The sequence below is a fragment of the Malurus melanocephalus genome, unplaced genomic scaffold (assembly GCF_030028575.1).
Source record: "Malurus melanocephalus ecotype Western Australia unplaced genomic scaffold, MMel_1.1 scaffold_170, whole genome shotgun sequence".
Classification (NCBI taxonomy): Eukaryota; Metazoa; Chordata; class Aves; order Passeriformes; family Maluridae; genus Malurus; species Malurus melanocephalus.
Window position 1 is genome coordinate 1,102,687 of NW_026623402.1, and position 15,611 is coordinate 1,118,297.

General features: G+C 44.0%; 1 protein-coding gene across 2 annotated transcripts in view; it reads right to left on the reverse strand.

Moving 5' to 3' along the window:
* Positions 1-15,611, reverse strand: part of ADCY9 (adenylate cyclase 9) — an 86,857-nt gene that overhangs the window by 33,852 nt on the left and 37,394 nt on the right. Inside the window, exons 2-3 of one of the 2 annotated variants that reach the window (XM_057372407.1) lie at positions 6,601-6,773; positions 1,201-1,305 (exon numbers count right to left, since the gene is read on the reverse strand). In XM_057372407.1, the coding sequence (XP_057228390.1) occupies positions 1,201-1,305; positions 6,601-6,773 (278 nt within the window). The remainder of the gene's footprint in view (positions 1-1,200; positions 1,306-6,600; positions 6,774-15,611) is intronic. The other variant, XM_057372408.1, reaches the window with a different exon arrangement.

Genomic DNA, 15,611 nt, shown 5'->3' on the forward strand with positions numbered 1-15,611 from the left:
CACACACCAAGCTGATGCAGCTGCAGTAGGAAGCAATTTAAACCAGGCAGTTGGTACCTAAGGACAATTCCTCTGCAGACAGCTCCTGGAGATCCCTGCAYGTGGGCAGAGGCCACTTGGGGAAGAAGCATCTCCTGCCCACCATCTTGGCAGCCCAGGCAGATCTCCCACCATGTTCTCTGTCTTAGAGATCTTAAGCTGGTTTGAGACAAGTCCCTGCTGGCACGTCCCTCAGGGCTCAAGGGATCATGATTTTATTCTTTTCTTAGGCTGTTTCCTGGAACTCTGGCACAGAACTGCTGYGTAACACACCCCTACAGCCCAGTAAGGCAGGCCCTGCTTCTGAGCTTACAATTTAAGCATGAGACAACAGGTCAAGTACAGAGAGGCACAGATWAATGTAGAAACACAGAAACACAGATTAATAYAGAGGAAAAAGTGCTGGCGAGTTTTTCAATCAGCTTTACAGGCAAGAAGGGTTGTAAGGCAGACGTGAAGAACAAGATCACAGTCTCAGAGCATATTTATGAAGCAATTCTCCCCAAGGAGGGAAAGCATTGAATTTATTTGAATATATAACAACCAGGTACTGAGCACTGGTCCCCATTTAGCCTAACATTCAGGGAGGAGTGAGAGGYGACAGGCAGAGCAGAAAGGCTGCAAAGGCCACGAACAAGGAGACAAACAGGCAGCGTCTGGCGTGGCAGAGGAAGTAGGTGGCTTCAGTGAGAATATCTAAGCAACAGGCAAGGAAAGCAAGCGTGGCAGCAGCACRAGGAATATGTAAGAGGCTGTTTCTGTTGGTCAGGAAAAGATGCAAACTGACTTAAAGCTGTGAATTTGTGCACGAACAGGATTGACCTCTTAGAGCAGTGATGCAGGAGATAACGCAGCCCACTGGGGTAAGGATGGAGAGCTGGTAGCACCCGTGTCTCCCTCTCTGGGTACCATTAGCACACTTTAAAGAGTCCAAATTTCAGTTCCTTCTCAGGATCAAGCTGAGCCCATAAAATCACTAAAAATTTTGAAAATCAGGGTGAGGGAACTCAACTAAATTTTTGAACACAATTCAAAATTCAAAATCAAAATCAGTTCTGCTGGCTTAGGGGCTTGAATAAAGGAACAGTGGTGCAAAAATGAGAAAGCTGAGGGAAGCAGAGCAATAAGGGAAAAAAGGGAAGGGAGAAATACTTCAATTACCTTYGTACTGTTTTTATGCTCATCCTGACAACCATTTTGGATAGCTCCTTCGTCTATGCTGACATCGCAGTGGGGAGCAAGGGTGGTACTACATGAAGGGCAAGGCTGCAATGAGACAAAAGAGTTTAAGCCAGGAATGTTCTGGTGTCCTTGTAGTATGATGCAATTTGTAATTCGGCCCACTTGTATACTTGCAGCACGGTTCAAAGATAAACAAAGCTACAGAATGGGAGGCTGGGAGCAAAATTTGCCTGGAACAGAATGCACCATTTCAAAAATAAATCACAGATTTGCTGTTTGCTGAAGCTAAATCTAATCCAGGAAAGCTTCACTAGTGTAAGATCACAGATACACTGTAATCGCTGTGCACAGGCAAAGGACCTCCYCAAGAGTAATAAAACACTCTTTAGCAGGAGAAGTGCAATTTTTCTGTGTAAAACCTGCCTGCAAAGGRATCTGAATGCCATTAGGAGAGAAGACTTAACACAAAATGCAGCAAAATCCAGAAAAAGCATGAAACACCATGATGCATTATGAACAGTCCAGGGAAATGAAAAGCAACAAATCTGAAATGAATAACGGGAAATGTTTTTTTTCACACAGAGCCCTAAGACACAGGAGGGGAGCTCAGGCTATCGTTGGAGCCAAACACCCAGCAAATGTCACACGGAACAAGGAAAGCAAAACCATCAGGATTTGTACTGGTTCCAGGCTGTGCACTTTGGAAGCAACCTAAAATGTCGCACTTGAGCTTTTGAAACAAGCTAATTCCTCTGAGGTAAAATGCAATTTTCTTTTGGGGAATTACCCCTGGATTGAATCTTCCAAGTTCTCCCCTCTCTTCTCCAGTGCTGGCAGTGTTCAGGCAGGATCCTCTCAGAGGGACCCTGCGCCTGAGCCCTCYTGGCAACTCCTCTGCTCTGGAGAGGTTCACCGTGACCAGGCTCACCAGAGTACATCACATTATGTTTTCCAGCAAGAACTTGAGCCTTTTGTGCCCAACTCAACATCCCTTGCTAATTTTATCAGTTTGTTCTGGACATGTTCAAGCCTCTCTAGTCCAAACCCACAACTTCTSCGTTCACTCCCCATTTCAGAGATTAGCGTGTTAAGTCCCTTCAGAGCTAACTTTTCACCCAACACTCCTATTCCACCTTTGATGTCACACCTGAAACACAAAGCACATTTAATTTTCAGATGTTTCTCCCAGCCCACTCTCCCTGTGATATCTAACCACTCACCAAAGCTTCTCAAAGGCTTTCATGGAAGACCCTGAGCCTTCTCAGCAGCCAGCAGACCATTGTATCTGCTGGTCCTCAGGGGCACAGTCCAGGCTGGACACTGAAATTAGTCTGAGTTTCCTAACTTGGTATCAGATAAGCAACTTGCATCCACTTCTGAACTTATGCAGTCTGAACAAATACCAGCACAGCTGAAGAAACTATAGAGCTGCTTCTCAAACGGTTTTGTTTAAAAATAATCTCTGACTAATTATCACAAATGTGTTGGCCATTTGGTGAAAGGTGTTATTAGATGGCCTAAAAAACTAAATTGGCAGTGGRCTAACAAGCCTTACTAATTAACAGTCTAGGAGTTAAGATTTAGATTTATCCATGGCAAAAGTCAGGTAATGGTGACAAAAACCAAACACCTCTAACAAAAAATGAAGGAAATACTCTCTGCTTGATCCTGCTAATAAATCAGCAAGACCACCACAAACATTTGGCTCCTGGGGTTAAGTCAGAAGACAAAGGGCTCAGAAAAGCAACTCAACCTTTGAGAAGAGGCAGAAGTTCCTCTGACTTTCCCCGTGTGTTCAAGTCAACACCATTAACTTCCTTCTCTATTGCAGGCATTCACAGGCTCCATGTGCTGTGACCCCAGTGCCATGAATAAAACATTAATGCACTTCCAGCAAACACCAAGACAAGCAAAGGACTTTCTGTTTTCATACCAAGCAATCATTAAAACATTTTTACAACAGCTTATGATTCCCTGTCAAGTGAAGCATGTCATAAAAGATGATAGRGACGATAAACTGATACCAAAACCACTTGGGCAGGGTAGAGTGTTTTCATTCAAAAAACTACCTGCTATTATAGATTTACTCAGAGTTTTTACCCTCTGTGTTCACCATTTTATTAATGTAAACACATCTGATTGACATTCCTACTGCAACAAGGTTTGGAGTTAAATGAACTACAGATCCACCAGAGGAGGAAATACAATTCCTTTCATGGATCAATTATTGTTGCATTCTCCCTCCTGACTTTCCTTTACAGATCTTGTCATCTACAACATCCATTCAAGACCAGAATGTCCAGAATGTGAAAGTCATCCTTTGCATCCAATATGGCCACTTATTCCATTTAAAACAAAAATATTTCAACTTGCCTGTAATTTTGCCTCTCCTACTTAAGTCTCTTTTGCAGAGCTGGAGTCATCTCCTCCTACACTGACACCATTTACAGCTTTGTATTTAAAACAGTTGGCATGTAAGTCATGATTCTTTTGCAAATTATTATCTCCAGACCCTACCAGCAAGCTGCAGGCTTTAAAAAAACCCTCACGAAAAACCCAAAAGCTGCAAAAAAGAAACCCACTCCTTTTCAGAAATGGTGCATAATCTTTGATCAGACTGCAGCTGTACCTTGTGGGGATTTTTTAATATAAGTATATATTTAAAGCAGAAGAGGGGCAATTTAGATTAGGTATCAGGAAGAAATTTTTTTACAATGAGAGCCATGGAACACTGGCACAGGGTGCCCAGAGAAGCTGTGGCTGCCCCTGGATCCCTGGAAGAGTCCAAGGCCAGGCTGGACATGACTTGCAGCAACCTGGGAYAGTGGAAAGTGTCCCTGCCCATGGCAGGGGGTGGAACAGGGTGATCTTTAAGGTCCCTTCCAATCCAAACCATTCCATGATTCTGTGATYCTCCCCAGCAGAGAGAAGGTGGTACACACCACYTGCAAGAGTGTGGAGTCAGGAATCCCTGCACCTGCCTGTCCTGGGAGAGGCAGGGATGCTCCTCACTCCTGTGCTGCCACTACAGCCACAGAACAGGTTTTTAAGCCAGTGCTCAGCACTCACAACTGCTCTGTGGTCCCCACTCTGACAGGCTTGAACCACACAGGTGCTTATGAGAGCACAGGAACGCCCGGGTTTGGGCTCATCCAGAGCTCACTGCAGCATCAGAGCGCTGGGGCAAGGCAGGCTCATGATTTCACAGAGCTGTGAGGAAATCCCTGGCCAGAGCTGCAGTGCTGAGGTGATGAGTAAATCCAGGCACCTCCAAACACGAWCTCTGCAGTAGCTGTAGCACAACAGGGTATCCAAGGCAGCTGAATWGGAGCTGGCATTTGTCCGAGATGCTCTTTGGAGCAGCTTCTTTCAGCTTCTCCTTTCCCCCCTCAGAGCCACGCTGGTACTTTTGCACTCTACAGACTTTCACTCAGCAGTTAAACATTTCAAGGGYCAGGAGCTGGGCTTTGGTGATCCTCATGGATCTCTTCTAGCTCAAGATATTCTAAACAGCAATTAACACCCAGAGSAGAAAATCGGGGACTAGGCAGCTGCACAGTGGGGCAGCAGCGTGTTCCACTTCACATCCCAGCCGCTCAGGAAGAGTGGTGCAGCTGTACCTGCCCTTCTGCACTGTGAAGCACCCCATGGAAGAGAGCTGATCCTTAACCACAGAYGTCATTTTGTACCTGGATCATTTTAACAAGCACCGCCCCAAGTTTGTACATAACAATGTCATCAAACCCCAGCTGCAGGTGGGTCAGTCCTGTACTTCACAGCAGTTTCAGTCCTCAGCCACAGCCTCCTCTGCTGTCTGACATTCCCAAGGCATCCTCACTGTCTCTCAGAACAGCAGCCACAGCTTCACTGCTTTGCTTCATCCCTCCTCTCTCCCTTCTGCTCCACACAGGCAGCTCAGCAATCCTGCTCCACTTGGCACATCCTTCTGCTTTCACTGCTCGAAATGAAGGAGCTTCTGTCACTGTCACACCTGGACCTCTGCATGACCACACCCTAGGCAGCAYACACAGGTTTATTTGTACAGCTCCCCCCAGCTCTAAGATGTATTTTCCTGCCTTATTTGGTGGTGCCTTYGCTGAAAGGCAAGAGGGAGCTGGAAAGCTGGTGCCAGTAGGATGCCAAATATATCCTTTCTTACACAGGAGAAGGAATAGAAACATATCACCAGCAACTTGGATGCTGTCATACCACACTCAGTGCATATTTTGGGGAGATACAAAGATGGCTACAGTTCCCTTCTGTAGTTAAACAGGCCTGGCTGGCTCCCTAAGGAGYTCACTCAACTTTGGACCATCTCTTTGGCCCAGTGTTCTTGCTGATCTCACTTGTAATCCAGTGTTTTCACTTAAGATCTTCAAACTGGGGGCAGAAACAGGGTACTACTCATCCTCTCATCCAGGGTGCCCTACTCATCCTCTCCTAATCCAGAAAACAAATGTACAAGCAGCAAAAATGAAGTGGGATGACAATTACCCCCACATCAACTGTGCCAGCTGAGTCTCAAACCTGTGTTGAAGAGATCCAGTCAGGACTGACCACGCTGAAGTGTAAGGACAGCGACCTGCAGATGACCACCCCTGGCTCTGACATTTGTGCCCACCTCAGGCAGCCCAGGATAAGGAATTCTTAGCACAAATGAAAAGAGAGAATAGACATCTGTTGTTTGGGAAATCTGTTCTGAGCTGGAAGATGGAGAGTAACAGCAAAGCTCTGAAGCAATACACATTGTTTCACAGATTTCCTTGTCAAGAGATCTTGTGAGAGGTGTGAACATAACAAAGTGTCATCATTCCTCTGAGCTGAATCCATACAAATCATTGCCCTCAGCTCCAGATATAGGTTTCTAGAGCAAGCAGATAAACCAATCTCACAGCCCACCAGAGCATTTTCTCCCATCACAAAAACAATCCAATTATCTTCTGCAGGGGTGTCTGTTAAATACTCATGAAAAGGTTCACAAGTACGTGACCTTCACAACAAAAGAATGGCAGAAGCAGCAAAAGCAGAAAATCACAGAAGTCACAGTAGCTACATAAATCATATTCTTTCCTCTCCCCAAAAGCAGACTATTGAAAAAGCACCATTGACCTCTCAGTCCTGAAATATAAACATAAATATTTATTTGAAACCACTTTTAAAAAGTGCTCACCTTACTTCAGGGATTTTTTGTCAACTGGGGAGCTAGGTATTTGACTTGGTAAATTTTTTTCTCCCTCGAACTCTGTTTTATCACTCTGTGTATACACACATACATATGTAAATATGTAAAGCAGTGCATAAACAAGCCTGTAAGGTTTCCCCATCCCTGGTTTGCCTGATTTGAGATCTGTGCTGCTGGCCTTTGAGAGGTGAACTCACCTTGGGCTTTTCCACCTGTTTGCTTGTCTTGGCCAGGTCACTGGAGTTCTCRGCTGACGACGTTCCCGGTGTCCTGGCTCCGTCTGCGGACTCCAAGCCAGGAAGCAACGCTTGGGAACAGCTGCATTGGGGCTCCTTCACCTTCTGACCTGAGATCAGATAGGTCTTCAGACCTACAGCAAATAGAAATGAGCAGTCAGAACTGCAGAAAGACAGAGAGAACACTCCTTTGGGCTTCTCAGACACAGCGATAACCAAAGCACTGCCAAGGCTTGGGAAAACAGCACACACGAAAGAGAGCCTCTGGGAAAAATGACCAGAATATGAAGATGTTCTGTGTAAAGTGGTGGCAAATAGGGTTACCCAAATCTGCTGCTCCAGACACAAAAGGCAACTCAGACTCACAGCAACACGCACTCTCTTTATTCCATTTTCAATCGTGTACTTCYGGAAATCACAGCTAAGACCTTACGTATTTGCTTCTAAGTCATAATTTGAGCTCTCACGTTAACTCTTTACTACTGGAAAGGATCTGCAGCCTGGCTTTCACTGATATCTGTATTAATATTCTACTTCTGAAAAACCAGCATGTACTCCTTCACTTGCCAGAGAGATGTCATGAACATTACTTAGTACTGGTAGCACACAGAGAAAGGAAATGGCATTTAAGTGCTAGAAATTCTGGTGGGTTTTCATAGTTAGGCAGACTTCACATTTTTAAAGAACAAAATCAATCTCCCTCTCTCGCACGTACACCCACACACGCCCTCTGCAAGTGGTGTATGAATTGAAGCATAATTGGAAAGCAGATCCAATATTAAAGGCCAGGCTGGTAAATAGCAGGTTGTATCAAGCTGAGCTGTATCAAAAACCTGTTCAAAAAATGAAAGATSGGAATTTCATTTAACATATCTCTTCTTTTACTTCCTTGAACTTTGCACTGTGGTGTTCCGGGATATTTCTAGACACAAAGCCTGAGAAGGCGCCGTTAATCACTAATTCCTGGATTCACAGGAGTTCACCTGATTTCCACTGGATGGGCAATAACCTGTTCAGCATAGAGGGGCACCAATGTCCCCCAAAAAGCATGGAGGGCACCAGTGTGCAGAAGGGCAAAGTGCTTGTTTTCTGTGGTGCCAGAGCCTGCATTCCWGGGGGATGCTGCCCCAAACCCTCCCTGCCCCAGGCTCCTGGGATGGCTGCTGGGTCCTGTCTGGGTCAGCTCTGCTCCCCTCCCTGCCCCTGACACTTGGCTCCCAGTGCAGCCAGACAYGACAGTCACAGCCATCGACCCATTCAATTGGCTCCAGCCACAGGGTGAACGCTGAAAATAAATGTGTCAGGTTGCAGCTCCTGGAAGAAGGCAGGTTCCTGCTCCCKGTGATAAGGTCACTCTCTCATAAACTCCTTCACAGACAAAATCCTATTCTATAAACCTTTGTTTAGGTCTGGAATACATAATACCGACTGCACTTGGCTGAAAACTTTCCAATAAAAATCAGTCAGGCACCCTAAGAGCAATTCTGCAGTTTCTCTGTTTATTCCACTCGTAGCTTCAGCTCCTGAACACTACAAGCAACACAGAATGCCAGATCCAAAGCCACCGTGTCACCCTCGGGCTCCCAAGCTGCTGGGAAAGCTCTGCTGCTCTCACACAGAGCTCCAAACTCAGGCACACTCGCTGCCATCTCGGAGATGTTATACCACAGCCAATCTTTATTTTTATATCATTTATAGTAGTGCTTGGATTTTATTTGGCAGTGCTGCTTAATAAAATCCTGACTGCTGCTGGCTTCCAGATGTTGGGCTCTCTCCTTCAAACTTYTGCTGATGGGGGCTGTCATTTGAGGAATTCACCACAAACAGCTCACAATTATATGTTAACTATAAAGGTAAGGCTGGAGTACTAACTGASTAGTCCTATTTTTAAAAGCTACCTTAAAGCAACAAGATTATTTCCCTACTCCTATTATTACTCCATTTTTTCCCTCAACAAACATCTTTTCTTTGTTTATTGCATTTTTGAAAGGGCCCTTTTTATATCTTACTGTGCTGTGCAGCAAAATTATTTTGTCAATCTTGTTGCATGCAGTAAMATTATCTCCAATTTAAGCTCCACACAGAGGAAAAAGGGAAAAGGCTCACCAGACATTGAAAATGGGTTTGGGAAAGCAGAATCCAGCTCTGCCCCCAGACTGAAACATCACCTCCTTGACCCCACTCCCCATCTTGTTCTCTCGATCCCTGGCAAACCCAACCTCTCATGGTCACATCAACAGCACCCACTTTTGTCTCCTCGGCTTTAAAGGTGGCTAAAATGCTTCATTGTTGGCACCAAGGAGTCTAAAAATTGCTTTATTCCCTTCTTGTGTCCCCCAGCCCCCAACACATCCCTGCATAAGGAGCATTCCTCAAAAAGGATAATTTGAATTGGGACAGAGGAAAGCCAATATCCTSCACATGTCTTGTATGGAGCCAAYAGGAGAGCACAGAAGGAAAAGAAGGTTATTTTTGTAGAGTTTTGGAAAATMAGGAGGTGTGAAAACCTTTCATCTTTAAAGAACTTTACTAACGTGGCCTAACTAATACTTTATTATTAAATTCTTATGATGGGAAAACTCAATTTGCTTCAGTATTCCTTGGAACTCTGTGACACTTCACAAAGAACCTCCTACACCAAATCTGAAATATTTCGGTATTAAAAAGGGTCATTAATTGAGGAGAACTGTACCAGTGTAACTAAAATGCATTATTTGAGAACAGTGTTCTTCCTCCTTCGACACCTCCGGGGAATTAGCACAATCAACACTGTCATTTTCCACACAAGCAGTGTAGGGAGTGAAAAACATCCACACCAGCACGTTTAAACCAATTAAGTAACATGACAATAAGAAAGGAACAAACAGAGGAGCTGCTATTTTATGGGAAAATGCAATTTTTGGCGTGTGTTGCTGCGCAACGAAGTAACACAAGACATGGCAATGAAGAAAGTGATATAAGGCGCTTGTGGTGCTATTTATAAAGGCCAAGATCAATCTTGTACTCACTTCCTTCCCCGAAATTTATCCAAAATAAATGCTGAAGCACCACCTCAAAGTGCCTGACAGYAAATCTGTCCTCTGGTCAGGCTTTAACCTGCAATTCTGCTTTTTCCAGAGGTGGCTCTTGGAAGCAAAGACAGGGAACAGACGACAACAACCCCAATAAATCAACTTAACACAGCAGTATTTTCTGTCCTGGGAAAAAAAAATGAGCTCTCCCATGTTTCTCTGAGGAACACAAACCATTCCTTTCACTGCTCTTCAAGGTTTGAAGGTCTATACTATAAAGAATAACAGCTTCTGCACAGAGCCAAAACACTCATCGCTTGAATTCATCTACTTTGAATATCGACATGACAGTGTTTGTAAMGTGTATTTTTGACAAAATAATAACAGATGAGATCTTCAGAGAACAACTGGGGGTTTCTTACTACTGTGGAATTTTTGAAGGATTAATGAGTTTCTGTGCTTGGCTCCTTTCTTCAGATTGCCTTTCTTTGATCCATTGCATTTCTCAGAGCTTATAAAAACAAAAAAACCACCCCAACCACTAAAATACACTCCGAACAACAACAAAAAAATCATATGCATGTGCTCACACACAAATTATTTTCTGTATGCACAAAAATAAACAAGAGTTATTATAAATAAGGCAGTGTATAAACATCCCAGGCTTCCCCCAGGTTGTGGTGGCGTGAGAAAAGCCGGTGGCTGCAGAGCACAGGGAAATTCAGGAGCACAGGGAAAGGCTGGAGCTCCCTCCTGCTCATCCCCAAGGACACTGGGGACAGAGGAAAACCACCTCAGGTAATTTGTGGGAAGTTACTTGCTGGGAAGGAACAGGRAAAGGGAGAGGAAAGGTGTTGTGATCCTTCACGTACTTAATTCACTCATTTATTCCTTCCTTTCAGCTCATTTATCCTCACAACTTCAGGTCAAAAGTTGCTGTTATCCCAATCTAATCYGATTTTTACATTAGAAGAGGACACCCCTCCATGCATGTGTTAAACACAGGATGCCTTTTTCTACAGGAGATGAAGGGTTAAAACAAATACTGATAAGAAATTCTTTGACAAAATGTTCAAGTTTCAATTTTTGATGCTTCCTCTGTCTGCAATTGAAACTTTTTACCCCTCTGCTGGTAGCATAGAGAGAAATTTCTTTCTCTCCGGCAAACGTTTTTGTGCTTCTCATTTCTCTATGTGAGGAAATTAAAATGCTTTTGAAAACCTTTTCAGCACTGATTTGAAGAGACACCAAAAAACAATGGCAGTATTTCACAGTCATGGCCTTACTGATTCATTTAAACAAAATATAATCCTACTTTTCTTATAAATCCCAGATCCTCCCTCCATGGAACACTTCACCTTTTTTAGGTGCAGTATRTGCAGTTTAACAGGTGAGCCCCTTTTCTGATTAAGTGCTTGCCAGTGCACAGCCCTCTGTGCTGGGAGACAGCAATATTCCTTATACTGATGTAATAAAATCCAAATTGTATTGATTACAACCCCTTTTACCAAATAGCTCTATATTAATACTGCTCCTTCCTTGTTTAACTTTCCATCACTTCCCTTGCAGTCTCCATGTTTTAACCAGTTAGYATTTCTTTCCAAATAATTAACTATAAATTTACAGAATTAACTGAGCTCTATTTTCTCAACCTGTTTCTTCCGCAGTATCTTACCTCACAAAACTACAATTTGCACAAAAACTGTCACGGTGAGACCCCAGTGCCTGTCACTCCCACAAGAGTTACTTTCCAGCTAAAAAGTGATTTGGTCACCTGCTGCCATGCCCAGGKATGAAGTGTTAACTCTTTCAATTCATATCTCATTCCATATACCTCTGATACAAGTAACCATCAAGGTCATATCCAGAGCTTTGCAGTTCAGGACCTGTTTGAGCTCCTTTCTGAGTGATGGGTAACTCATTTCTGGGTTGTGCCTCTCTGCAATCCACCAGCTCTTTTTGCTTTCTCTTTTTAGAGAGACAAAAAAAGTTTTCTCCATGCCTTTTAAAGACATCTTTGCACTTTACCAAAAACCTGGGGGTGAAAATATTGATATTCAGGCACTGCCACTACAGAGAAAAGAAACACAGATGTATGGTGAGGATTCCTCACACAATAAAAAGTGCTGCTGCAGAGAAAAGAAACACAGATGTATGGTGAGGTTTCCTCACACAATAAAAAGTGCTGCTGCACCATTTCACTACACTCTCACTTGCTCTGTAAAATAAATTACTATCAGTGATTTCTGGAATGTATCATGACAGGCAAATATTAACTGAAAAAACACCATCAATGTATTTACTTCTTCTAATTGCAGTCTTTTTTGGCATCTCACTTATCCATATTGTTTGTTTGGGGTTTCTTCCCTTGTCAAAGCTGAAATGGTTTTTCAGGCACTAACCTAATGTCCATGCAAGAAATAATACCATCAGTCCAGGAGCTTTAGTATCCTTTGGGTCTAAGCTGCTGCTGAATCTAAAGATGATTTTCAATAGCAAATATTCTCCCTCATTCYTAAAGTTCAACAGTTGCAAAAACTGTATTTATGGGGATTGTTTTCTCACTTTATTAGAGCCACTTTGCACAGGGAGTTCACACAAACCTCTTCCTCCTTTCCAGCAYGACACTCTCATCAACTGAATTGGGAACTGGGATTTTACACTACAACAAAAACCCCACTGTTTGTCACTCCAGGCCYTACTTCAAAGTCCCTCWCCAGCTCTCTTAGAGYCCCTTAAGGCACTGGAAGGTRCATAATATARATCATATAATGCACAATACAGATCAACTGAGGCATCTTCAAGAAGTACTCAGCATCAAAGCTGCAGGTAGTGCCAAGGCTTGYGCATTRTAAATGTAAATAGGGGTCATTATTWAYAAAAATACACTTTTCCCCCTATCCTGAAACCCTTATTTGTCAAAAGATTGCCACATTTTTTAACTTCAGAAGGTCTTGCCCCTTGAAGACTCATATAATTTCATCACTAAAATGATTTTGAAGGCATAAATGAAGAGAGAAGCAGAAGCTCAGAGCAATGTCCTTACCTGGGCAACAACATCTGGTCAATAAAAGCCAGGGACTGTGATATCCCTGCAAAATACCTTTCAGGCAATTGAACTGTCATAGCTGTGTGAGTGGAGATGCTGATGGTCAACTTAAAGCTTCTGACTTTCAGAAATACCCACAGATAAAAGGCCTGACTCTTAATTTCAAAGAAGCAACTGCATTGTAACTAGACTTTCTGAAGACAAAGTTGGAGCCTGTCAACAACAGGGGAAAATAATAATAATAATAAAATGTATCAATTTCTGCTTGAACCTCTGCAGCAGCTCAGAATTTGTGGGACTGCGCAGTGCCACAGGCTGTGCTAAGACGCCACTCCCAGGGCAAGCACTCAGAAAATGTTCCTCCCTGAAGGGCAGGTGATCAAACTGAATAGAGGAGAGGGCAAAGCTTCATTCCCATCCCAGCATCGTGCCCAGGGTGCAGTWGCTAACCTGATGTGTAATACAAGAGGAACAGCTTTTCCAGCCAGTTTACAAGATGCTCGAAGAGAGGAAACAACCCCCCACCCCTGGCTGCCAGCTGTGCCCGACACACTGTGCCAAATGGAGTTTATCCCATTCCCTGATGGAGCTACCAGAAGCTGTGYTCCAACACCTCAAGTCACAGCACCCAAACCAGGCTGGGCTCCCTCACTCCTCAGGAAAGCTCAGAGAGAAAGGAAGGGGTACTAAACTGAGTATCTTTACTCCACCTGCAAAGCTGTCAGAGCTCCCACCCATGTACGCAAGAGAAGCTGCTTTTGCTTCCTTCTGACCACAAACCCACRTTTCTCTCATTTTTACTTTTCTAGACCTTCACCTTTTTCACCACTTTCTAAGATAAAACTAACAGCTTTTTTCCAGAGAAGAGTTGAACATGGTTCCATAACCACATGGCAAATGCACATTTAGTTACCCCCAGCTGAGTTATTCAGCCTGGAGAAAAGGAGGCTCAGGGGGAACCTTCTCACTCTCTGCAACTCCCTGACAGGAGGGTGCAGTCCGGGGGGTTGGGCTCTGCTCCCAGGGAACAAGGGGCAGGACAAGGGCAACAGCCTCAGGTTATGCCAGGGGAGGTTTAGATTGGACATCAGGGAAAATTTYTTCAGAGAAAGATTTGTTAGACACTGGAAGGGGCTGACCAGGGAGGTGGTGGRGTCACCACCCCTGGAGGTCTCAAGAAATGACTGGASATGGTACCCAGGGTCTGGCTGACAAGGTGGGGACAGTCACAGGCTGGACTCGATGATCMTGGAGGATTTTTCCAACCTTACTGATTCTGTGGTCCCTCCTCTCCCAGGTCCAGCTCCTCTCTCAGTCCTTCCTGGAGGCCTGAGGGGCAGYCCCAGAGCCCATAGGGCTCCCTCACTGACCCAATCCTGAGAGCGGGCAGGAATGGCCAGTGCTGCGGGGCCGGATGGTCACTGACCCGCTCCTGGCACAGAACCACTGGAGCCTTGTCCTGCCCCTCACAATCCCTTCCTCATCCTCCTCACCCTTAAAACAACCTGGGCCCTGCCAGCCAAAGCCAGCAGATTTCTTTACACACAATTAATAAGACTTCTATGTTAATTCTTATAACCCCATAAAATGCTTACCAATTCCTACTCCTTCTGCACAATGTATGGTGCGTAACATCTCGCACAGCACTTCACTGAACACTTCGAGAGCATCAAATTCACCCTRAAGACCCCCACATCACCATATCCATTCTTGAAAAACAGTGGAGGAAGCACCAGGAAAGACAGACACAATGCATCCAACTGCTCTGATGAAGACTGTGTAGAATAATATAAAAAAAAATCATGGGTTGTTTTGTTCTTTTTTTAAACCCTAAAAACATTCCTAAGATTTACACATGCATTCCAGCTTTTTATCTCCAGATATTTCAGCAATAAAGCTGAAAGCCAGAATCACACCACTGTCTTTTATACCAACAGGCTTTGTGTTGCTCACACTGCAGGACTGCACAAAAGGACAGGGGATGACCCTACAAAAAAACCTGCGAAGCAATGAAACAAGTCTCACCCTCTAACCCACAGAAACCACTTCCAGCTCAGTGCAAACAAAAGCACATAACCCAAAACACCTGGATTTCAAACAAACCTACCTGGAAAAGCACTCTGAAAGTATGGAGCAACATTTCCTGTGGCTAAAATGAGAAAGAAAATTTCTGAGACAGCTCACTATCTTAGGTCTCTGGAAAGCAGAAACAATGATAATAAGAAACAGAACTTTATAGACTGGAAAGACAAAAGAAACTCAAAAACCCTCAAACCTATCCTCATAATCTCCAAGGAGGAGCTGCAAAGAGCCAAAGAAACCAGAGGCATCTTTCTGTATTATGGAAAACTGCTGTTTTCCTTATGCCTCCTTTGTTTAGCAAAATACTTATTTTTGATCTTTTGATCATCTAACAGACAACAGTGGGTTTGTAAAATGCTGATCAACAACACATGTGCAATTTTGGTATTCAACATCTGCCAGTTTTAAGTGAGGAACCCTGGACTTAAATCCACTATTTACATTTATAGCTAAACTGCAGAAAGGAAGTTGCAGGCTGGTCATCCATCCTCCTTYAGTCTCTTATCCCCTTCTCACCTGGGTGATAAAATAATCCAGCCAAAGAAAAATCATAGGGGAGAAAAAGGCCTGSGCAAACGCAGCACAGACATGCAGCTCAAACACACTGGTCCAGCTGCCACTGCTGGCTCAGGAATGTATTTACAGATGTATTTTTAAACTCTCCTGGCAGATGAAAGACAGGCTGAAGAGTGAGACTGATCCCTACCCTGGGCTTTATGACTGYCCTTATTTACGTTTAGCTCCACCAACTCTGCTGGTGCCCAAGTGCCTCTGACCGTGGCCTGAGAGTGAAGTGCAGATGAGCCCGTTCTCTGCAATGCCTCTGAGCT